At 44.2% G+C, this 24,026-nt stretch overlaps 2 protein-coding genes across 14 annotated transcripts in view; both read left to right on the top strand.

The window, feature by feature from the left end:
* PRDM10 (PR/SET domain 10) overlaps positions 1 to 8,484 on the top strand; it is a 36,727-nt gene extending 28,243 nt beyond the window's left edge. For 10 of the 11 annotated variants that reach the window (XM_082070582.1, XM_082070580.1, XM_082070581.1 and 7 more), the window contains 7 exons: positions 832 to 1,032; positions 1,459 to 1,602; positions 1,772 to 1,942; positions 3,160 to 3,300; positions 3,927 to 4,095; positions 4,698 to 4,810; positions 5,399 to 8,484. In XM_082070582.1, coding sequence (XP_081926708.1) covers positions 832 to 1,032; positions 1,459 to 1,602; positions 1,772 to 1,942; positions 3,160 to 3,300; positions 3,927 to 4,095; positions 4,698 to 4,810; positions 5,399 to 5,635 — 1,176 coding nt within the window. In that variant the 3' untranslated portion in view covers positions 5,636 to 8,484. The remainder of the gene's footprint in view (positions 1 to 831; positions 1,033 to 1,458; positions 1,603 to 1,771; positions 1,943 to 3,159; positions 3,301 to 3,926; positions 4,096 to 4,697; positions 4,811 to 5,398) is intronic. The other variant, XM_082070584.1, reaches the window with a different exon arrangement.
* A 172-nt stretch (positions 8,485 to 8,656) lies between these two features.
* On the top strand, positions 8,657 to 23,666 carry NFRKB (nuclear factor related to kappaB binding protein). Of its 3 annotated transcripts, XM_082070274.1 has the most exons (27): positions 8,657 to 8,892; positions 9,188 to 9,280; positions 9,877 to 10,045; positions 10,460 to 10,661; positions 10,752 to 10,879; positions 11,293 to 11,467; positions 11,638 to 11,739; positions 11,862 to 11,935; positions 12,316 to 12,400; positions 12,827 to 13,007; positions 13,172 to 13,280; positions 13,728 to 13,854; positions 14,737 to 14,802; positions 15,061 to 15,140; positions 15,225 to 15,268; positions 15,381 to 15,441; positions 16,265 to 16,439; positions 16,626 to 16,732; positions 17,172 to 17,295; positions 17,713 to 17,792; positions 18,410 to 18,630; positions 18,730 to 19,006; positions 19,324 to 19,542; positions 19,684 to 20,469; positions 21,115 to 21,221; positions 21,971 to 22,106; positions 22,723 to 23,666. In XM_082070274.1, exons 3-27 carry the CDS (start codon positions 9,905 to 9,907, stop codon positions 22,846 to 22,848), a joined length of 3,933 nt encoding a protein of 1,310 aa, XP_081926400.1. In that variant the 5' UTR covers positions 8,657 to 8,892; positions 9,188 to 9,280; positions 9,877 to 9,904; the 3' UTR covers positions 22,849 to 23,666. The 3 variants fall into 3 exon arrangements, with proteins under 3 accessions (XP_081926400.1, XP_081926399.1, XP_081926401.1); XM_082070273.1 differs by lacking the exon at positions 9,188 to 9,280; XM_082070275.1 differs by lacking the exon at positions 9,188 to 9,280 and having other exon boundaries at positions 15,384 to 15,441.
* The last annotated feature ends 360 nt before the right edge of the window (positions 23,667 to 24,026 follow it).

Consider the following 24,026-nt stretch of genomic DNA (forward strand, 5'->3'; position numbering starts at 1 on the left):
CAGCAAGCAGTCACCCACCCTTACTCCTGCATCACTTTTTGCAACCCAGGACTGCGTATCCTGTGTATCTATAATTCCTGAATGCTAATTTATTTTGGTTTCTCTTATCACTTCTAAAAGTTAGTCTCTAACTCCTTGTATTTTAAGCTGTGTACTTAGTCACGTGCCAGTAATTCCCAGTGTTCAGCAAAGCCTGAAGCTGTTTCTGTGCTGCCTCTGGGTTCCTGTTCTCACTCCTTGGCTTTTGCTTTTTATGCATGTTGGCCTTTATTTACCAGGGAGTGTATTTTGACTGACTCTTCTTACCTTCAATACATCCTTCCTTTTGTTTAAAGGGGAAAAAACAGGTAGTTCTAAATATTACAGAATATTTGCTTGATGTGCATAAATAGAGTTTAAAAATAAGTTGATTGCTGAAGGCTCTTAAAACAGTTTGATGCTTTGTGCAAGAGTGGAGGCATCAGCCCTCATGACAAAGTAATATTGGACAAATTACAGCTTTGGTGATCAGTGGCTTCTCTGACACTTGGCCTTCAAATATCAGGCAAGAAAGGTTTTCTTCTTACCTTCCTGTCCCGCTTTGATGTTTTGTTGTGACATACAACACGTTTGCAAATGGCTTTTGCATGCTACTTGAGTTGCTTTTACAGGTTGATTAAACACTGGAAGGTGTATGTATTAATATATTCATGCTTATGTTGTAATTACTTGGGGATTTAACCAACACTATCTAAAGCAACACGCAGACGTTGCAGATAAAGGCATCTGGTAGCTGTTTTCTGTGCTGACATCAGGATTACACCGTTTTTGTTCCAAATCTTGACCCTTCAGGTGTACAAGAGTGCCAGTAAACGCAAAGCACACATCCTGAAAAACCATCCCGGTGCTGAGCTACCTCCGAGCATCCGGAAACTGCGTCCTGCAGGCCCGGGAGAGCCGGACCCCATGCTGAGCACCCACACCCAGCTGACGGGTACCATCGCCACCCCTCCAGTCTGCTGTCCTCACTGTTCCAAGCAGTACAGCAGCAAGGTACGGGGGTTGTCTCAGCCTCTCTTTCTTGTTTGTAGGGTGAAAAGGTTCCCTAAATAGAGGGTGTGAGCTTGAAAGAAGAAATAGAAGTGTTATCAGAGTGCTGTCACAAATGGAAAAGCTTGGAAACTGCTCACTGACAGTGGCAAGGGAGAGCAGCAGGGAAATCAAATGCAGAGAAGGTGACATCTGGAAAAGGTCCCCAAAATATTTGACTGTGTGTTAAAAAGCTTATGGGTGTGTTGTTTGGGGCAATAATTCAATATCAGATAGCTCAGCAGCGACTTTATGATCCTTGTTTCTCTCTTGCTGAGCAGAGCATCCCATAGTGTGAATCCTGATGCTGCCTTACTGAGGAAAACCTAAAAGCCGCAGCCCGTGGAGCTACTGACAGTCTCTCTAATGCTCTTGTCCATCTCTCTGCAGACGAAGATGGTACAGCACATTCGCAAGAAGCACCCAGAGTTTGCTCAGCTCCCTAACACGATACATGCCCCGCTGACAACAGCTGTCATCAGTTCCACTCCTGCTGTTCTAACCACTGACAGCACCACTGGAGAAACCGTTGTGGTAAGGAGTCAGGACACCCTGTCCTCTGTACACATTAAGCTCTTATAATATGTTAAGCCCTAATAAATGATTCTTAGGCTCAATGGTGCACGGGTAGATTCAGTGTGATGAAAGAATTGAGTCCAGTAGACAATAAGTGGTAATGGTCTGTGTCTCTCTGCCTGCTCAGACAACAGATTTACTGACACAAGCCATGACGGAGATATCCCAGACCCTCACAACAGACTATCGGACTCCCCAGGGGGATTACCAACGAATCCAGTACATCCCAGTGTCGCAGTCCACAACCGGCTTGCAGCAGCCTCAGCACATACAGCTGCAGGTTGTTCAAGTGGCCCAGGTGAGTAACCCAATGTGGTTTTGACCGTCACCATACCAAGCCTCTGCTTTCTTGGGGCTGTAATGCTGGGAAGTTAAAGGAGTGGTTACAAAAAGTGGGGCAGACTATTTTTTACAGATAAATTGATAGATAATGCTTAGGGTTTCCATTGTAAACATTGTGTGTTGGGCAGAAATAGTCCTGCCAGTCTAGATCAGCTTCCTGGAGACATTTCTACACAGTCCTAATTTAGTTCTACCCATCAGGGCACCTTTGCTGGAGTCTGCTCTGGGAAGGTTTTCTAGCAACTGGAAAAGTGGGTTAATGGGTGACCCTTTTGCAGCTGGGAAGACTCATTTGTAGTTCCAATTTTTGGCTCTGGCTCACTGAGAACAAGGAAGTACAGAAGGCACTTGCTTTTCCCCTTCATATCATCTGTTAGAATATTCATTCTCTATGATGCCCAACAGCCTCCTAAAAATAAAAGCAGAGTGTAACTACAGCAACCGAGCTGAGGAAAGGAAAATAACTTGGGCAGCTGTAAGAAATCGCCATAGCCTTCAAATCTGTTATCTGCTGGGTGAAGCTCAAATTACCATGTGTTTGTATTGGAATCTGAAATTTCATTTTCTTTCTGCCCCCTCATTACAAATCAAGTTATGAATTTGGTTAATAAAGGCCTAAACAATGGCCTTAGTTAATATTGACCATAGCTGTTCTAATGATACAGGAGAGTGAATACAGATTCCTGCAGCTAATATTGATTTTATCAAGATCTGAGACTTGTAATTAAGTTCCTCCAATTGGTATCATTAACAAGTGTTGCTCAAAAAAGCCTTTAATCAGAAAGACTTAAAGCACTTGTCTTGATACAGAGCAATGTCAAACTACAGTATTGGATCTGCAGATCTTGAGTATGTTTACATTTTGTAGAAAGGTGCTTACAAAGAAGGCTTGTCCAGTGGTTGACACTAATCCTGGTTTTCTGACTCTTTGATTTGCGTCCATCCTGCAGGATGTTCTTTCCATTGATATCACAGACATGGAACCATCTCAGTACCATTACATCTGTTAAATGTACTTCTTTATCTCCCAGGAGTGCTCCATGGCCTCACTAAGGCTCATACCTTATTGTTCCAGACCTTGTATCACATAAGAGGTTTACACAGCAGCTTCTGCAAAGAATTTGAAGTATATGCCTCTGCTTTGATTTGATTTTTTTGTGTGTTTTTTTCCAGGCTACCTCACCTCACCAGTCCCAGCACTCCACCGTGGATGTTGGGCAGCTTCACGATCCCCAGACATACACCCAACATGCCATCCAGGTGCAGCACATCCAGGTCACAGAGCCATCGCCAGCAGCTCAGTCATCATCACAGGTATTTCACTTCTCTCATGTAGGAAACTTTTCCCCTACCAGTTGGCTCAGCTGGCGCATTGCACGTGCTGATCTAGGACGTAGTCTTTTCCATGTCATTTAAAGGACCGTACATGAAATGACTCTCACATAAACGTCTCTGAGATCATGAGGTAGTTCCCAGATGTTCCTAGGGTGCATGGGGGTGTTTTGTTGTGGTTTTGTTTGGGGTTTTTGCTCCTAACAGCATATACAAGGTAGAGAGAGATGGCTGGGAACAGACAAATCTGCAGCTTCAATAAAGTTAGCCAATTGAAAGATGCAAATGGGACCGGCACTCCTCAAATAATTGAAGTTCAGCTCTTCATGCTGTTGGGTCATTTAGCCTCTCATCTTGGTTTTCTGCCACAGACTCACTCTGTAACCTTTAGCAAACAGTGTCTCCATTTCATTTTCCTGATCTTTGCTTATGAAACACAAAGTGAAGGAAGTTGGGGGAGAGGGAGGAGAGCTTTGCATTTCTTGTGTTCAATATGCTGTAGAAACTCCTTGTGGTGGTTTCCCTTCCTAAGAAGGAATGTTTCTAACAGGACAATCCTTAGTACACTGAGAACACTTAATCCCTCCCCCCCCACTTTTTGTTTTTAGGTTGGGGCTCAGCCTTTGAGTCCCTCCTCACAACAATCTCAGCAGGAGCTCAGCCCCTCGCAGATGCAGACAACTCCATCTACGCCAACCCAAGCCCTCCAGCAGCAGCAAGGCTCTTCAGTCCAGCACACGTATCTCCCCGGCACATGGAACTCATTTCGGAGCTATTGTGAGTGTCAGCAGGAGCTCTCACTAATAGTCTGGCTTGTGTGTGGGACTAGGATGTGCTCCATTTCTCCAGCTACCAAATGGGATCATATTTTCAGAGCTCATTAAGCTTTGTGGTTAATATTCAGAGAGGTCTGGGAAGATAAAACGGTTTTACACAAATGAAAACGGCTGTGCTAGCTTTCCTAGTGCAGATCTGTAATTCTCTGATGTGTGGTCTGGGCAGGCAGACTGGGCTCTTTTATTCCAAAGAACTTGGATTCTGCAAGTATCCCTGTGTTGGGTAGCAGCTTGTTTGAATTTGCATGGATACTTGCAACAATCATACAGAAGATGGGGGTGACAGGAAATGATTTTTCATCTTCATGCAGCTCCAGATGGTAATTCTGTGATTTCTTGGGCCAGAACAGGATGTGTTTTCTAGGCATGAGTTGCCAAATCTGCAGCTGATGTTAGACCTGTCGAGTTTTACAAGGCTTTACCTGAATGTCTATTTAACAACCACTGTTACAGGCCTGAAATCTTTCTAACATAAGGCATTATCTTTTAAGGTGGACTTTGAGTTTACCTGCAGCTTTTCATTCTTCAATTTCCATTTTTTAGCATCTGAAATTCAGATGATGACCATTCCCCAAGGCCAGTATGTGATCACAGAGACCGCTGTGGGTACACCGGTCACCACCGTCAACACGGGGCAAGTAAAAGCAGTTACTCAGGTAAGGAAAACAATCATCGTGTGGGTTTTTTTAATCCAGAATAACACATCAGGCTTAAAGCCTAAAGTTTGAAGGCTAAAGGAATGCCAAAATGATGACTGGGACACAGAGAGGAGAGAATGACGGTGTACTTAAAGAGGTCTGGACTGTATAGTCCAAAAGGAAATAATCTCATGAACTTAAAGGAAAATATGTGATTTGTTTTTTTTCTGATCTACATCATAGTCCTTTATTTGGTGATTACAAATAGATTTCTGCATCCGTCCCCTGTATATGTGACTTTAAGTCAAAAGTGTTCATTCAGTCATGTTTGCAGGATAAGGGATGATTTAGTGGTATAAATTAGTCTTAAAAATGTTTATGACTAAGCTGTATGCATTAAACCAAATTTCAGAACTGTTTCTGGAAGTATTTTGATAGCTTTTTGTTACCTGTACAATTGCAAAATAAGAAGAGTCGCTGCTGTCTTAGGCTTCTGCTGCTCTCAGATTCATTTAAATGCAATACAACTTCATTTCAAAATCTTCCAGCACAGCACCAGGACAAAGACGAAACAATTATTCCTTATTTTTCCTATTCCCCACGCAGACTCACTATGTGATATCCGAAGGTCAGCCTGATCTGGAGGCGAAACAAAACTCTTCGCTCTCCAGCGAGGTCCCGGTCGGCATTTCGCAGCCACCAGCCCACGCGGAGCCCCTGGAATCGCAGCCGAGTGGCCAGCAGCAAACCGCCCAGTACGTCATCACCACGACCACCAACGGCAGCGGCGGCAGCGAGGTCCACATCGCCAAACCCAGAACTTTCTCAGCAGAACACGAGTGAAGAAGCCTCATGGTGTCACTTGTCACCTCCCCCAAAAAGCCCAGGTACACGGGCATCCTGGAGCTCTATATATTTTGAAGTATATGCTCACTTAATGTCAACTAAAGTCTCGGAGCTCTAGTTAATGCTTTAAGAGGGTTTAAGTCCCCTGTGACCGTGAAGAAGTACCCTCCAAATCATTCTGGGATGCTATTTTATGCAGCTTTTAACAAAAAGAACGAGAAGCAAAAGCTCTGCTTGCTCTGGACTTTATTTTTGGCATGTCTGCTGACCCTTATTTTTCCGTTTTGGAAGTGTCTCCAGTAAACAACTTTTAATTTCAATTGTATGGGGAAAAGCTTGCCTGACTGAAGGCTAACTGGCTGATTACGTTGTATATATATTTTTAATAGGAGCTGTTAAAGAGGAGGACGTGGTGTAAATTGCCAAAACGTGGCAGAATTCATTCCTCTGTCCTTGTTTGAGCAGCCAGGGTGAAAGGGAGTAAACCAGCTCGATGCGAGCAGACCACCTGGAGAAAAAGAGCAGCAGCAGCAAAGCGGTGGCTCCTCGTGCGCGGGGATGGATAGAACGATGAAGCTGTGAAGATGTGCTGAAGCAGTCCATTAAATTATTATTATTTTTCCGATCCTAGAGAACTGTTTACATGCTGTCTGCCCTGCCCTGTTTTACCAAGCAGTTCCAGAAACAAAAAAAGGTGCAGTCTTAAACCCGTATTTGGAACAAACTGATTGAAATAGTAGCACAGAATGGTAGTACGGAGTCGCTGTTATCTCCTTTCCCCTCCAGTATTTGCAGGGAAAATCGCACTTTTGCCTGTAAATTAAGAAAGTCTCAGTCTGCGTAGCAGCTTCTGCTGAGACCTAAAGATAATTTTGCCCGGAGAAAACGAGGGTGCAGGTGCACAGCTCTGAAGAGGCAGGGTGGTTGTCTCTGTTCTCACCTCCAAGTGGATATATTTTTCCCCTTGAAGACTGGATGGAGAATTAATAACCCTGATTTTCCAAATACCTTGTTAACGATGCACTGTAATTCCTTTGGACAGTTCTGTGAAGTGACTGGCCCTGGAGTCAGGACACACAAGGAACATTTTCGTGGACCACTATTGACGGGACGCAGAAAGCCACGGCAGGGTTGTCTCCTTTGCTAGACCTGGTCTATGTACAGAATTCATGTCACTTTTAGGGACCAGGAGAAAGGGAAAGAGAAGGTTTTACCTTTTAAGGCAGCGCATTTTATTTTTCTTGTGTATTTCTCCTTCACAGATCTTGTCGTTTGGTTATTTAATGCATTCTGGTATTTGCAAGAATATGACTACGACTCCACGGATATACTGTGTATGTCTAAACCTTAAGCCTCCTTTCACTCTGCTTGAAAACTCATTCTGGAATGTCTGTGCCTAGCAGGACACCTTTATTTATAAAAGGAAAAGCAAAGAAGGATGTTTTCTCTTAATGGCCCTTGAGATTGAAGAACTGAGGGAGGCTTGTTTTGGTTTTAAATTTGTTTTCTCCTGTGCTGCACTGAGCGTGAATCCAGGATCCTTTTTCCTAAGTACTCGCACAGATTGAGATGAGAATAACCCATGTGAGTAAGCCCTATGGATGTTTACACGTCGTAGTATCAGGCCTTGCGGAGTTAAAGCTTTTAGACACGAATTTCGAATTCGGAGTGGACAGGGGGAAGTTGAGCTCCATGTAGGCAAAGCCTCATAGCAGGTATTGCTTTGGTAATTAACGTATCTGTTAATATGGCGTGGAAATAGCGACTGCATGTGATGAGATCAAAATACAGATAAATTTGTTCCTGGGATTTTGCTTCTCTTGCCGTACCACCGTACTGGGGCACTAATGAGACTGGCAAAGTTAATGAGGACCATTAGAACAGGAGCCCATCCCACTAATTGACGTGAAGTCATGTTGCCGAGGGCTTCTGAATTGTGATGTTGGGCGATGCGATGTTGTTCCTGTGAGAGAGGTTTTGTCTTGGCTTTGTTTTCAGGCTGCTAAATTATTTAATAACAAGTAAAAAATGGTGTGGCCAATAGGAAAATAGAAGTCTTGGAAATAGGGATATTCCAGGTGGATCCTGCCTCACGGGAGCAATTTTAAAGTCTTAAAAGTGCTGTAGTCTTAGATGAACATTAAGCTTTTTCCACTTAATGATACTGCAAGTGGGGGGTTTAAAAATATTTTGCTCTATTTAGGAAAGGATCACAGGATGAGGACCCTTGTACCAGTTATTTAAAGCTAAAAACTACACTGTGTTCCAGGAAACTATTTTAAAGCAGCCTCTGTGAACTCAACTCTTAACGAAGTTTTTACTCTGTCCCCCAGCAAGAGCAGTTTCTCGGTACCCACGTTAATTCACAATGTCTCGAGTTCAACCAACGCCTCAGTGGGAGAGAAGCAGCCCTGGAAAGTGAAGTATCATGAATTTTTCCTTCCCAAGTAAGGAACAACAGTGATTGCACAGATTTTTTTTTAGACAACAACAACAAAGACAAGAGTTTGCATGGATTTTTTTTCCAATTTCTGCAGTGCAGAAGGTACAGGATTTATTATTAAGTCAGAGCACCCCAAAGATCTCTCATTCAATGTCATTTTGCTCAGAAATGGGCGTCACTGCAGCTTGTTCCTTGGAAGCATTTTGAGTCGTTTCTCCACAAACAAAGACGACAAAACAGCCCCCCAAGCACCCTGATTTTGCACCTCGGCCCCTCCTCTTATTTAACTGTGCGTGTTCGTTGTACATTCGGTGACTGTTCTCGTGTTCGGAGTCTTGTGCAACCTCCCCCGTGTAAAATACACGAAATTAATAAATCTTTTTCTCTTTTTTTTAAAAAAAAACCCACCGTCGCACCGCCTCTGTTCACTGGGGGAGAGGGGTTGTCGCCTTTTAAATGTCCTTGGTCGCGATGGGCTCTACCGCGACCGAACCCCGCGGGCCGTTGCGCAGGCGCGGCGGGAAGAACGCAGGGCGCATGCGCCCTCCACCGTCGACTTCCGCCGTTCACTTCCGCCTTCCGGTGCGGGCCGCGTGCGGGGGCTTCCCGCCCCCCCGGCCCGGCGCGGCCCAGCGGTCGCCGGCGGGGCTGAGGGACCGAGGGGGCGCCGACCCGGGGACCGACCGGGGACCGGCCCGGGGCCACCCAGCGGGGATCGGGCGGTCCGCCAGCCTCCCCGGGCAGCCCCGCGGCGGGGAGACCGCGGGAAAGCGCCGTCGCGTCGGTGTCGCTCCCGGAGTCAGCGCAGCGGGTATGAGACACGCGGGGTTCTGTCATGGTTTTACTCTCCGACGCTGTTTTGATGGTTTATTTATATTTTTAGCTGTTTTATTCCGCGCGGTTGGCGCGTTTTGCTCCCTGAAGAGGCGGGGGGCGGGCACAGCTCTGCCCGGTGGTGCCTGAGGGGCGGCGGGGGCTCGGTCCTGTCAGAGCTGCAAGCCCGGCCTAAGTACCCAAACTTAGACCTTTTGCTCATTAAAACCGCCTTCAGGATTTAAATACAGTTTTTCATGGTATTTAGCTCTATTGACATGGGGTATTTGCAGGTGGGAGGCAAAGCAAGATGGGTCACCGGTACCTTCCAGTCTGTGCATGGTGCTGAAACGAAGAAATAACTGCAGAGTTAATTATACTTAACAGTATAATTAATTAATTCTTTATTTTGTCAGCGCTGAGGATCATCTTCTATGAGTGTTCCAAAGACTGGATGCTTTTGCGTTGCTTATATTCACATAATGATTAGAGATGCATTACAACTTTTGAAAATTTTGACATACAATCCATCTATGCTAAGAAATAACTGATGACGTTAGTTATAATTGTTCCGTTTCTCACTTACAATGCATCTATTAATTGCTAGTTAAATACAAGCTGAGGACTCTGCTTCTAAACAATGTTTTACTTCATCTTCCGTCTCCCTCTTGTCGTGCAGAAGTATCTAAAACTTGAAAAATATCCCCTGGTTTTACGGGTGGTCAGAAAGAATGTATCACGTCAATTGGTTAATGATGGGTACGTCTTTTGTAGCCTAATCACAGCATACATTAATTTAGCGGCTTCTCTTCAGTGTGCGCTGTCTGGCAAAGTATTTCTTTATTTACGTGGCTATTCTTGTAATTAAACAGTAAATTGACGCTATAATGCCTTACGTATCTCACCACCCGACTATACTTTCACAAAACGTGCCCCCCCCCAGCCTGGGATGCGTTAGAATTTGGGATTTTTGTTTTCCAAGGGTTGTGCCGCCGCGTCTCGGGGTGAAGATGGACTCTCTGGAGCACATGCTGACGGACCCGCTGGAGCTGGGACCCTGCGGGGACGGGGACGGGCACGGCGGGCGCATCATGGAGGACTGCATGCTGGGGACCGCCCGGGTCAGCCTGCCCGAGGACCTGCTGGAGGACGTGAGCAGCGCTAAAACGCCTTATTTTTTCCGATCCTTGATGAACAGTGTGTTTAACTCCTTTTGCGGAGCTTTCAGAGCAAACTGAAAAGAGAGGAAACCTTTCTGACTGTCTTAGAAAAGGTTTTCAAAAGGGCTTTGATTAATCTCAAGAAAACATCTTATGAAACCATTATTATGTTCTTTTTCTAGATAACAACCTCTCTTATTTTAAAATTGCCTTTAAGAAGGTCTTATTAGTTAGGAGTTTTGAATTTGTTTTCTCATTGCTAATAGTGTCATTAATTTCCTCACTTTTCCTCTATTATTTTCCGCATTTGGCGTGAAACAGTCTCTTGCGTTATTTAAAAAGCCGTTAGGGCTACAAAATCATCATGGACGCATTTTCCTCACGATCGTTTTTTGCTTTCTTTAGCCTGACATCTTCTTTGAAGTTGTCAGCTTGTCGACGTGGCAGGAGGTGCTGACAGACGCGCAGCGAGACCACCTGAAGAAATTCCTGCCCCACTTTCCTGAAAACAACCGAGAGCATCAGAACAAAGTCATCTCTGCCTTGTTCGGCGGTGAAAACTTCCGTTTCGGAAATCCACTGCACATCGCCCAGAAACTCTTCCGGGGTCAGTGAGTGTAATAAACTGTATTTTCTGGGTTAAGTTCTTGACTAGAGCTTGATGAAAACTCAAGTGTTTTTTACCTCTTTCTTACAGACGGACACTTTAATCCTGAAGTTGTGAAATACCGGCAGCTCTGTTTAAAGTCCCAGTACAAGCGGTACTTGAGCTCTCAGCAGCAATATTTCTACCGGCTGCTCAAGCAGATCCTCGCTTCCCGCAACGTGAGTGCCTTCGGAGCGTGATCCTCGCTTGCTTGTGCTCTGTAATGAATCGGTTGTCTTGGTATTTGTGCATTCACAATTCTCAGAGGTCTTTTCCTCTAAATGAATGCTGCTTTTCTGGTTTTCTGATGGCCCCTATAATATGAGAACACTAGAAACATTGTTAAGTTTGCACATCTCAGGTTTTGAAACTCTCATAGTTCTCGCTTGTGTGTATTATTTTTTTTCTGTGTCTGCCTTGTCCCTTTCTTCCCACATTTGCCCCTTTACAGCTTACTGTCCTATTAACAAGTCATTCTGCCTTTGTTTTCTACTCCAAACGTTAAACTTGGTGAAAGTGAGTTGAGCTTCTCTGTTCAAGTTTATAATGTCGTAGCTGAGATCACTAATGTCACCCGTATTTCATCCTTCAGTACTTGCTGGATTTAGCCAGGAAAGGAGGCCCCGATGCGACCCTGAGGAGAAGGCACATCCCACCAACGTATGACACAGAAGAACGAGATAGACGGACACATCGGCGCTACTTGAAGATTCTGAGGGAAGTGAAAGAGGAGTGTGGAGATACCACCTTGTCTTCTGATGAAGAAGGTAATGACCTGGACTGAAGATTTTTGAGGTGTGAATGGAGAAAGACAGATTTTTGATGTGAGGACAGTGTCTTTGATAGAAGAATGGAAACTGGGCTCCAGCTTTATTAGCTGTGATCCAATGAACATGGAGGAATAGAATTTCTTTCTTTATTTCTTTCTTTATTTTAGATCTTAGCTCCTGGCCTCCAAGTTCTCCAGGACGTTGTCCAAGTCCACCAATTCCCCTGAGAGTGATCCCCACATTGTCAACCCTGGACATGAAAACAGCAGGTGAGAACCAAACCAGGGGCCGATACAGATTTAGGAGTGAGAGCTACTTTGAGACCTCACAAGAAATTAGTTTGAAAATCTGTCGTTTCGTGTGAAATCTCTGAAAGTTTTTTTTGTTGCAGACAAGATAGAACTTGGGGACAGTGATTTGAAGATGATGTTGAGGAAGCACCACGAGAAACGAAAACGGCAACCTGTAAGATGTCAAGAAGTCTGGGGAGTGGGACTGCATTTTATCATTTAGTCTGTTACCTGTAAAGCTCAGGGTACTTCTGAGTGACAAAATGGTTGCTACTTTTTACGTGCAACTCGCAACCTGTATTTACATGTCAGCGTATATATGCAATTCCTATTTACACTTACCTGTTTAGAAGGATTTTATAATTCTAGTGTTGTGTTTTGGAGAGAGAAAATTTTGGATTTCAGGATTAGAAGACCTCCCAATTTTTATTGCAGTAAATAACTTTATAAGCTGATCCGGGGTAAGTTTGGGGTGTCTCAGTACTTAGTTATCTTCTGTGCCCTTAACACTTTGGTCTTTCCTAATTTTAATTTCTATCCCATTGTCCCGTGTAGGACCACCCTGATCTGGTGACGACAGATGTGACTCTTGAGGACATCATGACTCGAGTAAATGCTGGCAGGAAAGGTTCCTTAGCAGGTCAGTGGCTTGGACACGGTGTTTGTGCACTGGTGAATGCTTGGTATGATCTGTGTGTGCAAAAAGCAAAGGGTAAAAGTGGTCTCGATAGATTTTTGTGTCCTTTTGCTGGTCACAGAGCTGGCTAACCACTCTGGGCTTGTGCGTTGTTCCCTTTCAGTCTCTCACAGGCAACTCCACCTTCTGCTGAAGGTGCTTCCAGCTAATTTATGAATGTTAATTTCTATCTGTGCTCTGGTTTGAAAAATAAGGCTTTTCTGTTAAAACAGAGCATTGAGGGGAAAAATAAAGTTTTGTGGAAATGACTGGGAAGATGCAATGAAGTACTACGTACGCTTCTGAATATACGTTTAAATGTATAGTTTGATTCTCATTAAAATGTGATAGGAAGCTTTCTAATTGTTCTACTTTTTATTGTATCTAAAGCCTTATACGACCTTGCAACCCTCAAGAAAAAAGTGAAGGAAAAGGAAGATAAGAAGAAAAAAAAGCTAAAGGTTATTAAATCCGAGGTGGAAGATTTGGCTGACTCGCTTAGCAATGCGGACGGAATCCCAGCCATGTCTCAGGATCCTTCCCCCATGGCTCTGTCGTCTGTCAAAGAGGAGTAAGTACTCCAGAGGGCCCTGGGCGCCTTGCACGGATGGAGAGCAGCTCAGATTTCTGTGGGACTCCTGCAGGTTTTGTGCAGCTTGGGATGTGGGAAATATGTGGTGTGAAGGTGGATATTTCCTCAGGGAACTTACTCTGCTTGTCTTCTTTCATTTGAAGACCTCTCGAAGATATGAAGCCATGCCTTGGAATAAATGAAATATCTTCCAGCTTCTTTTTCCTGCTTTTGGAGATCCTGTTTCTGGAAGGACCTGCCACTCTATCTGTGGTAAGGAACCACCCACTTATCTAGGGAATACAGGCTCTTACAGCCATGTAATAGTGATTTTTCACCAGAGCTGTCCTGCTGTAGATTATATTAATATGTAGATGGCATATTAAAGAAATTAAACCCTCTGGGAGTACGTACCACATTTTGTTTTTAACATGTTTCATAAATTTAGTCAGTTGAATCTCTTAAGTCTTTCCATAGCTGTTCTTTAGATCATGGTTAGATGTACTCTGTATATTAAGGGCAGAGATGGTGAGGAAGTTTTTCCCTCTTTTCAATGTCTGCTGTATGAAATATGGTTACTTTAAAAAGTCAGGTGATTTTTATTTCTATATATAAAAATCTTCTTTTCCCCCGGATATGTTTAGCTGTTTTGTTTTCTGTTAAAACAGCCATAGCTTAAAGTGTGAGATCTTTAATAGAATATTTCTTTTTCCTCTCCAGCTTGAAGATAAAGTTCTAGATTGGCAATCTTCTCCTGCCAGCGCACTAAATAACTGGTTTTCCTTTGCCTCTAACTGGTCTGAACTGGTCTTACCCGCCTTGCAGTACTTGACAGGTGACAGCAGAGGTAAGAATGGCTGTTAAAAATAGTGATGGTGCTTGTACCTCAGTTCTAATTAGTGCTGGTTTATATTATAGCTCAAATCAGCTTTAATTCATCACTACAAAAATTCATTGTGTTCTTGACAGTGTTTCTTATTGCTTACATTTCTTGATTGTGGTAAACTTGTTTTGCATGTGGATGGTAGATAAGATCCAGCTTGATTCCTGAGTATATGAAAATGTGTGTGAAATTGCCTCTAGACAGGCAGTTTCTCCTGTTTAGATCACGCGCTCAAGGCAGGATGTTTGAAGCAGGAAGAAATTAGTCTCTTTCTGGTGCGAAGACGTTGTGGTTGTCTTCAGAGATAATAAAAAATAAACCAGATGATGCCCTGAGCAATCCACGGAAAACATGAAGTTGACCCAGCTTGACCTGGGGCTTAAAGCAGCTAAACTTCAGACATTCCTTTCAAACTAGATTAATCCGTGGCTCTCATTTGCTTAGTGGGAAATTTTAAAGGGAGAGAGAGTGTAGGTTGTAGTGGCTTTTGCAGCGTGGATACTTCATGTTCCCCATATTGCTGGTGAATGCTGTAAATCCTGAACTTGCATCCCATGCACCCAGGAATTGTCACCGTACAGTAACAGTTCCCAGTGCCTCACAGCATGAACAGAATCTCATCTGACAGCCTGTAGATGGAAGACTCATTATCCTGTTCTGTTCTTTTCTTGTGCTTGCACTGTTACTCTGAGATGCTTACTTTCCCTTTGGGAAGGTATAAATTTAGAGATACATAATCATGTAAAATGCTTTCTCTGTCGTTATGAGTCTTAACAGCTTGCATTACAACATTTGGGGGGTTGGACAATTGTATGATGTCTCTGACATGCACTTTTTTCATTGTAGATGTTCCATCCAGCTTCTCGCCTTTTGTGGAATTCAAGGAAAAAACTCAGCAGTGGAAATTGCTTGGTGAGTGTCTTGTGCTCTTGTTTTCTCTGGAACTTTCTTTTTAGCTGGGCAAAGATGTATTTTGGATTTGAGGTTTTCACAATACATTAGTATCAGCAGCAGACAGAGAATAAGTGAGCAAAGGTGCTGGGCTGTAGATCTTTATGTTGCTGACCTAACTGTGTTTGTGTCACCCTTCAAATCTGTCTGAACACATTCGTATTTTCTACAGACCATGCCTTCTGATTATTCAGACTAATAGTTAATTTCTTGGACTAGGTTCTTGCCAAGATCATGAGAAGGAATTGGCAGCACTGTTTCAACTCTGGTTGGAGACCAAAGACCAGACTTTTTTCAAAGTGAGTCAGAAAAAAATCACCTTCTAGCAGCAGAAAACCTGACTGAGTTAAATCCAACACTGATGTTTCTCTGTTTTTCCATAGGAAAATGAAGACAGCTCAGATGCCACAACACCAGTTCCCAGAGTGTAAGTATATAATACTGCCGGACTTATTGATATTATCAAATGCTTTCAGAATTTGTTCAGAAGAATTTGCAGGCTTGTTGTTGCTCAGAACTGATGGTGACCTTTGTTTCAGAAGGACTGACTATGTAGTCCGACCTAGCACTGGAGAGGAGAAACGCGTGTTCCAGGAGCAGGTAAGAAGCGAATCTTAATTTTAAATCCACATGCTGAAACAGTTGGCCACTAAACCAAGAAAATTGTAAGACAGTTTTGTACTCTCTGCAAGCTTTGTTAATGTAAAGAATTAATGTGTTTCTTCTGCCTTGAAGTGGGTATCTTGGCCTCACATAACAATTTCTAATAGTGCAGCCTAGCTGCTTACTCCAAAACCACTTGTATTTCCGATGGCTATTGGGCAAAATTGATTGAAATCAGTATTACCAACCTTTGTATCTCCTCTGTCATCCCCCAGCACACAAGGATGACTCGTCTCTATAATATTTTTGGGGTGTGTATGAGTACAAGCAGCAGGTGGCAGTTAGTGCACCCATACACTTAGTTATCTTGTCTGCAGTAGCTGCAAGTGTGTATTAGAGGTTAAAGACATGCTGACAGTTCTTCTCCCTGGGTACATGTGCTGTGTCCATGGTGGAATATCCAGGTTCAGTTTTGGAAATCTCTTTTGCCAGATTAGAGGGGGAAGAAAGGGTTTGTTGTTGCTGGGGGAAGGGGTGTTTGCTGGGCAGAAGGTTTATCTCTGGCACCTCTCTAGTCTGTGCAGCTGCTTAATTTACCTAATGTGTTGCACCTGCACACTTCGGGTAAGAAGAGCTTTATATTCTTCTTGAAGTAGTTTGTGCTTGTCTTGATCCAAAACTAGTTTATACAGCAATATTTGAGCCTTTAAATAATAAAAGAAGCCCTTCTCTAGAGAACGATGATAACTGAAATGTAAAATAACTTGACTTTGCTCTACATGTTTCCTGCTAAATTCAGTCCTCTTGTTTCCAAATACAGGAACGTTACCGTTACAGCCAGCCCCACAAAGCTTTCACTTTCCGTATGCATGGCTTTGAGTCAGTTGTTGGTCCCGTGAAAGGGGTGTTTGACAAGGAAACCTCATTAAACAAAGCCCGAGAGCATTCTCTCCTGCGCTCAGACAGACCAGCATATGTTACCATCTTGTCCCTCGGTAAGGTGATAGCCAAAGAAAAGGGCCCCCGTGACCCTCCAAACAATGATTATTTTAGGAATCTACATTATTAGTGAGCGAGTAGGCACTATGAGAGCAGGGATAAGAAAACAATACCAAAATGTATCTGCTGAATACAACTACCTAGTTACAGGTGCAAGATTAAGCTCTGATTTTGCGTTTCAGTTCGTGATGCTGCTGCTCGCCTTCCTAATGGAGAAGGAACTCGTGCTGAAATCTGTGAGCTGCTTAAAGATTCACAGTTCCTTGCTCCCGATGTCACGAGTGCTCAAGTAAGTTGGATGTGGTGTCTGATCTTAAATAGATTCTCCTGAAAATACACCGCACAGTCCTGGGTGGTATTCAGTGGCTAATGCCAAATAATTTTTTATGCTGCTTTGATTAGCTTATGAGAACTATGTTCTGCTCTGGTGAGCAGCTGCAAATCTGCACCGAACTCTGGATGATGAAAAAAACAGCTAGAAAAGCTACAAAATCAACACTGTGCCATGTATCTGCTCACCTTTTAGGTTGAGAAACAGTGAATTATCAGAGCTTTCAGCTTTGGTGGCAAACAGCAGCCTGTGCTGCAACATCTGTCAGTTATTACTCAGATGAAAATTGCTAGCAGCTTACTCAGGTTTTATTGCAAATAGGATTACTTTTCTTTTCATAACCTTTGGCTGGTCCGACCAGGGATATCCTGTAATTCTGTGAATTCTGAACTTTCAGGTTAATACTGTTGTTAGTGGTGCTCTGGATCGATTACATTACGAGAAAGATCCCTGTGTGAAATACGATATTGGACGCAAGTTGTGGATCTACCTGCACCGGGACAGGAGTGAGGAAGAGTTTGGTAAGCCTGGTTTGGTGATATCTTAAGCATTGAAAATTTTTGTACATCTCCTGATCTTCTTCGGTCCAACTGGATATTGAACATTAATCTGTCAGTCTTGCTTTCTTCTCTAGTCAGTTTGCTAATGTTAGCCCATCAGCACTTAAATCCAGTCTTGCAGAGCAGTGTATCAGTTTCAAGTAGTTGTTTGAAATACAGAATCTCATGTACAAGAACTGCAGCTGTATGCACATTCACAGCTTCTTATGTGTCTTTTTTCAGCCTTTTTGGCTAATTTAATTTGATATTTTTCTCTGCACTATTAGATTACTATATGTATTTGATTTCTTGTCTGAAGATGAACTTAGAGTTCTGAGTTTGCCCCTTAGATCATTTTGCTTGCATTCAGGAGGTCTAACCATCGATTCGTATTTGCAGAACGGATCCACCAGGCTCAAGCTGCTGCAGCAAAGGCCAAGAAAGCTCTTCAGCAGAAGCCAAAACCTCCAGCTAAAATGGTAAAGTTATTTTGCACAGGTTTGCACAGCTGCTTTTGAGATCGGGAAGGAGATACACGCTTAACTTAATCCATAAATTCTGCATCCATAGTGGCTGATGAAAATTGCCACCTAGTTGAGTTACCAGTTCATGATGTTTCCACTGCTGTCTTTGTTGATCTCAGCAGAAAGATTAATGGAATCTGTTTGTGCTCCCTGTCTTAGGACTGGTCTTTCAGATCTAGTTTTGAGGTTAATCTGTAGCAGAGTGCTGCTCTCCCCTTGCTGTGCTGAAGCTGTCAGGCTTTGGATGTCTGGGTTTTGTTATTGTTATTGATATATAAATATTCATAAAGTAGTTGCTGTTGGCAAATTAACCAAGGTGGAAATCTGCACGTTATGAATGTTTGTCACTGCTGAGATGCACTTTCCCCTGAGAACAGGAGCAGCCAACAGAGTAGCACCAGCCCATTTGTGGCTGCAGTTGAGGAAGGCAGACAGTCAGTTATCTCTGATTTCAGGATTTAGCACCAGGGCGTCGTTCATAACCATACAGAACTCGGCTTAAAGTGCTCAGAGTGCAACAGTCAGACCCAGTTTTTGTGCAGACCTTTATGCTTGACATGGTTTCTTTGCAGAAATCTAGTAGCAAGGAGAGTTCTGTGAAAGCTCTGCCCAGCAGCACATCAGAGCCCAGCCAGCTGAGCCTCAGTGACTCCAGCATGCCACCAACTCCCGTGACTCCCGTGACACCGACTGCGCCAGCATTACCGGCAACGCCGATTTCACCCCCACCGGTGTCTGTGGTCACCAAGAGCGTATCGAGCGCTGGATCGGAGCCAGCAAAACCCAGCCAAAGGTACTTCCTCTGTCTCATACGTTGCTTGTGAATGTTACGGGTTCTTTCTCAGCCATTTTCTATAACTTTGCTCATCTACTGGCTTTATCTTTTCCACAGTGTTCTTCTGGTATCCTCCCCTACCATGCCGCAGCTTGGGACGTTGCTTTCCACAGCCCAGAGTTCACAGACGCAGCCGGGGCCGCAGGCGGCTCCTCCCCGGGTGGTAAATCACACCACGTCCTCGGGCCTGCCGCAGGTCCGGGTGGTCACAGCCCAGTCCAGCCTCCCCGCTGTGTCCCAGCAAGCCCCGGTGGTAACCCAGCAGCAGCAGCCTGCATCGGTGCCGCAAATCCGCGTCCCGGCGACGGCCACGCAGACCAAAGTGCTCCCTCAGGTGAGTTTGGCTGCATGGAAGTGGTAGAGTTGTTCTGATTTATAATCTGGTGACTTCTAGTGTTTCAGTATGGTGCACAGGGATTATTTGCTCACTCAGAACATGCAGTAACTGCAGGGCTGGAGCACAGAAAGAGTTGTGCATTAGTAATATTGTTCAGTGCTCCTTTTTCCTGCCTTATTTCTTATTATGTGTCACCATTAAATTGTGCATTGCAATAAAAAGTCCATAGAACTTGCAAGCTGTAAGTCACGGGATAAAAAGTCTGTTAATATTGTGTTAATCTGCTCACAGGCTGCCTCTTTGTCTTTCCATAGGCTGTGATGACTCTGCCGGTAAAAGCCCAAACCAGTCCAGTGCAGGTGCAAAGACCGGGGAGCTCTGTGATAGGACAGACGGGCATCACAGTGACAGGACTGTCTGCAGCACCCAGTCCTGCCGTAAAACCAGCAACCAGCTCTCCGGGCAGCTCTGCTACAAGCACCTCCTCTACCACGGTCATCCAGAATGTAGCCGGCCAGAATATCATCAAGCAGGTGAGAGAGAGTGGGAGAGACAAGTGCCAGCATCGTGCTGCTTCCATTCCCACAGGAACAAACATCCTGTTGGAAAATTTTACTTTGTTTTTGCCTTGTACTCTCCTGGTTTGATACAGCCGTTTCTCCGATCTCTTCCAGGTGGCTATTACAGGACAACTCGGCATGAAGACCCAGCCTGGAAGCGGCATCCCGCTCACGGCGACCAATTTTCGGATCCAAGGAAAGGACGTGTTGCGCCTTCCGCCGTCCTCGATCACCACAGACGCGAAGGGACAGACCGTGCTGCGGATCACCCCGGACATGATGGCCACCCTGGCCAAATCACAAGTCACTACCGTCAAACTGACTCAGGACCTCTTCACAGCAGCTGCAGGCAGCAGCACTGCTGGGAAAGGCATCTCCGCGACTTTGCACGTGACGTCCAATCCTGTCCAGACCGCTGATTCTCCAGCCAAGACCAGCACAGCCACTTCAGCTTCTTCAAGCCCGGCTGGCAGCACAGTGGTTAAAGTGACTCCGGACCTAAAGACTGCAGAGCCGACGAGCTCCGCTTTCCGACTGATGCCCGCGCTGGGCGTGACTGTGGCCGATCAGAAGAGCAAAGCCATCACGACAGTGGCATCCACGGAGGCCAAGCCGGCTGCTACGATCAGAATTGTGCAGGGGCTGGGGGTGATGCCCCCCAAAGCCGGCCAGACGATTACTGTAGCTACTCACGCTAAGCAAGTCCCCTCTTCCTCGGCAGTGAGCGTGGCCGGCACGGTCCATACCTCGGCTGTCTCCTTGCCCACTGTGAGTGCCACCGTGTCCAAAGCGGTTGCCGTGGCCTCGGGAGCTGCGGGGACTCCCATCACGATAGGCACAGGAGCCACCACCGTGCGGCAGGTACCCGTCAGCACCACCGTCGTATCTACGTCCCAGGCGGTAAGTAACGCTCAGCTTTCTCTGGAGGTGCATGAGAAAGGGAAATGCTGAAATACAGTGATGGTTTATGTCTAAAAGCTGCTCTTTACAGCCACAAAGGCTCACATTTAATAGAATGTGGGTCTGCAACTAATTTAATGGTGTCGGAATTGTAGCTGAATAACCAGAAAACACTCAGATATGTCTTCACTTACCTTGTATTGTGAGCAAATGAAGGAAACTGCGTATCTGAAGTCGTACCTTGTGCCTCACACCTCCAAAATTATTTCCTTTGGAATTGTGTCAGAACTAGAAGCGCTTATAACATACTAATGTTTTTAACCAAATTCCCGCTTTAATGCCATTTTAATGCCCAAAGCTGAAGACACCATAAACTGTACTGTGAAAGCTGAATAAGGATAAAAATCATGAATGGCTTTAGTGATCCTTCCCAGAGAAATACTGTGGTGCAAAGATGATGTGGCTTTTCATGGCTCAGGCAGCTGTGAAGTGAATTTTAATGAGCCTGAAATGGAGCACATTTCCTCAGCAAACCCACTGTTGGTTTCTACACCCAGGACTCATAAAAATCAAGCCAAGTGGTTTAATTGCATGTTGGCAGCAGCTTCTCTGCTGACCTCCTCACATGTTCTTCGACTTCTCCAGGGTAAACTACCAGCACGAATAACGGTGCCTCTGTCGGTGATCAGCCAGCCGGTGAAAGGCAAGAGTGTGGTGACTGCCCCCATCATCAAGGGCAATCTCGGGGCCAAGTGAGTATTTCACGTCTGGTAGTTTGGTTGTAGAAATAGGCTGGGGAAGGTCTGTGTTTGATAGATTCCTGGGGAGCACACGAGCAGAGGGTGGAACAGACTTGGAGTCTGTTAATAGATCCATTAGCTGCAAGAAACAGAATGGATATGAGAGTAGAGTCTTTGTTTAGGTGCCCTGAGATGTTTTAGCAAACACACTGAAGAAAAAAATGGTTTTTGCCTTGAAACCAGCTATTAGATTAGTTTGGGTGTTTCAGAAAGAATTAACCAGGTGACATACCTGAAAATAGATGTAATCTGAAGCCATCTTTCCGTTAAAGAAACTAAGGAAGTGTTAACTGCCTCAGTGGAAATTCCTCTGGCATTCACATACTGAAGTCGTTTTGTTTATTCTTCCATGAATTCTCGTAGTGTCTCCCTCAGTTAATATTTCCAGGCAGAACACTGTGTGCTCGGCTATTTTCTGCATCTCTTGAGAAGTGTTCAGGTCTGATCAGATGAACCCAGTGATATGCATGGTCCAGAATTAGAGGGTTTAATTCATGCGATAAAGGAATTCTCTGTCATAGTGATTGACATAAACTTCTCACTTGTGTATTTGCCACTTTTCTGGGGAAAAAAAAACACTGCTTAAAATCATTAGTAAATTAGCTAAGTAACTTTAATCTCCTAGCAACTGAAGAACAATTTGTGAGTGTGAAGGACCTAGCCTGCTGTTCACTAACCTTTCCACAATTCTCTTTCCGTAGCATCAGTGGATTAGGTAGAAATATCATCCTGACAACAATGCCGGCGGGGACAAAACTCATCGCTGGGAACAAGCCAGTGAGTTTTCTGACTGCACAGCAACTGCAGCAGCTGCAGCAGCAAGGCCAGGCCACGCAGGTAACGGCACCTAGAAATAGAATGGTATTTGCTTTTTTATTACTTGACATCTCCGTGAGGACTTTACATTTGATATGTGGGGTTCCATTAAAAGTTCATGAATGTAAAACCAAAAATCCTGTCACAAAATGTTGCCAACTACTTGAAGACTTGGTGTTTTTGTAGTGCTTTGTGCTTTGGCTTCTGGAGGTCACCATTTCTTGAAGAAATTGCATCACTTGTGTGCATATCTACCTGTAAATTTAGTGTTCAGTAATTTCAAAGAATTAATCTGCATTGAGAGCTGCTGCTAACAATTCTCTAGAAGCAAAGTGTCCAATGGATCCAGATTCTTCTTCTGAAAACTTGTAAAAGCAGCCGACACGTATTTTTTAGTTCTTCCTCCCTAATCTTGGAATGTCTTGCCACGATTTCACATGAACAGTGGACAGAGTGATCTTTTTGTGACAGATTCTGTTCTTGCTATGTTTTGGTGCTTGGTCTTGTTCATATAACTGAATTTTTTTTGGCAGCAGAGGCAGATAATATGAAAGCGCTTCCGAGTGTGACGCGAGTGCAATGTGTCACCAGGTTGTTCTTGCCATGAGTTGAATGTCATTCTTTCCATTTCCAACAGGTTCGGATTCAAACTGTACCAGCCTCCCATCTCCAACAGGGAACAGTGTCTGGCTCTACTAAAGCAGTTTCCACTGTGGTTGTGACAACAGCTCCATCTCCAAAGCAGACCCAAGATCAGCTCTGAATACTGGTTTGAAAATGGGTCGCTCTCCAAGGACTTCCCTGAGCCCATGGTCATCCCCCACCCAAGCACCCAAGACTATCTAGGCACAGTCCTGGCAGGATTGGACTAGATTCTGTCCCCTTGCTTGTCTGGAGTCAGCAGTGTCGTGTCTAGGCAGAAATTCTGCAGCAAAAGATGCTGTACCTACAAACCCAAATGTTTCAGTCCAGATCTGTAAAGCCAAGTCATTGATCATTTAAGAAATGTCTTCCTTTTCTTTGTTCTCTTCCCATCCGAAGGGCTTTTTGCAGTTCCCATTGCTCTGGGTTTTGGGTTGTAGACAAAGTAGTTGATCTTGGGTCTTCCTTAAACAGGGAAACTTGCTTGGAAGGGATAATTCAGACGCTTTTCAAAGCCATGAAGAAGATGCCTCGTTTTGCTGGAGTCTAGAGGTCACGACTTTTATATAGATGACTTAGGACGTGGTGGCTTGGACACCAGAGTTTGTAACATAGCCTGGAAGTAGATCCTAAACACATTCACTGTATTATTTATAGACATTTTCAATACCTCTCTGCTATCTCTGAGCTCAGAATTCTTTTGAACAGATACCACTTCCACATCAAATTTCTGTCAAAGGCAGGACGGGAGTCAAGACGGTTTTTTGCTGTAAAAAAATCTAATAACCACGGGGAAGAGTGAGAAGTGGAAGAGAGACAGAAAGTTGTTGTATGAGCAAGGCAAATGGGAATATTCTGGAAAGGAAAAAGAAAGTGTTCACCAGAAGGATCTTCCTTTTGTTTTCCTCAGCAAATAAATCTTTTAATCAGTCAAACAAAGCCTGTAGCTTGTTTTAAAAGTTTGGAATATGTTTTCAAATATGCCCAAACTGCAGTCTCTTGGACCCAGAAGAAATACTTTAACCCATGATCCTGGCCGTCAGTTTTGATTTTACCTTTGCAACGTTACCTCTCTATGTGAATTTGTTTGAATTTTGCACGTACCGGAGATGAATTCATGGCTCTTCTAACGTAACCATGAAGCTTTCTCAGAATGAGATCAGATGACACGTTGGACCAGGAGAAGAATAAAGGGCAGAAAGCCTTACCGATCTCTCCGCCATCTTCTTTCGTTTTTGTACACCTTGGTTTTGTGCACAATGGTTATCTAGTTTACCAAGGGCTAACAGATTGTCCATT

This window comes from Streptopelia decaocto (assembly GCF_964273445.1).
Source record: "Streptopelia decaocto genome assembly, chromosome: 21".
Classification (NCBI taxonomy): domain Eukaryota; kingdom Metazoa; phylum Chordata; class Aves; order Columbiformes; family Columbidae; genus Streptopelia; species Streptopelia decaocto.

Bases quoted from the DNA above. Each gene is read 5' to 3' on its own strand.
- NFRKB (XM_082070274.1), top strand. From the start codon at position 9,905: ATGGACTCTCTGGAGCACATGCTGACGGACCCGCTGGAGCTGGGACCC. The intron at 10,046-10,459 runs GTGAGCAGCGCT...TGCTTTCTTTAG, and splicing joins CCGAGGACCTGCTGGAGGAC to CCTGACATCTTCTTTGAAGT. The intron at 11,936-12,315 runs GTAAGATGTCAA...TGTCCCGTGTAG, and splicing joins AGAAACGAAAACGGCAACCT to GACCACCCTGATCTGGTGAC.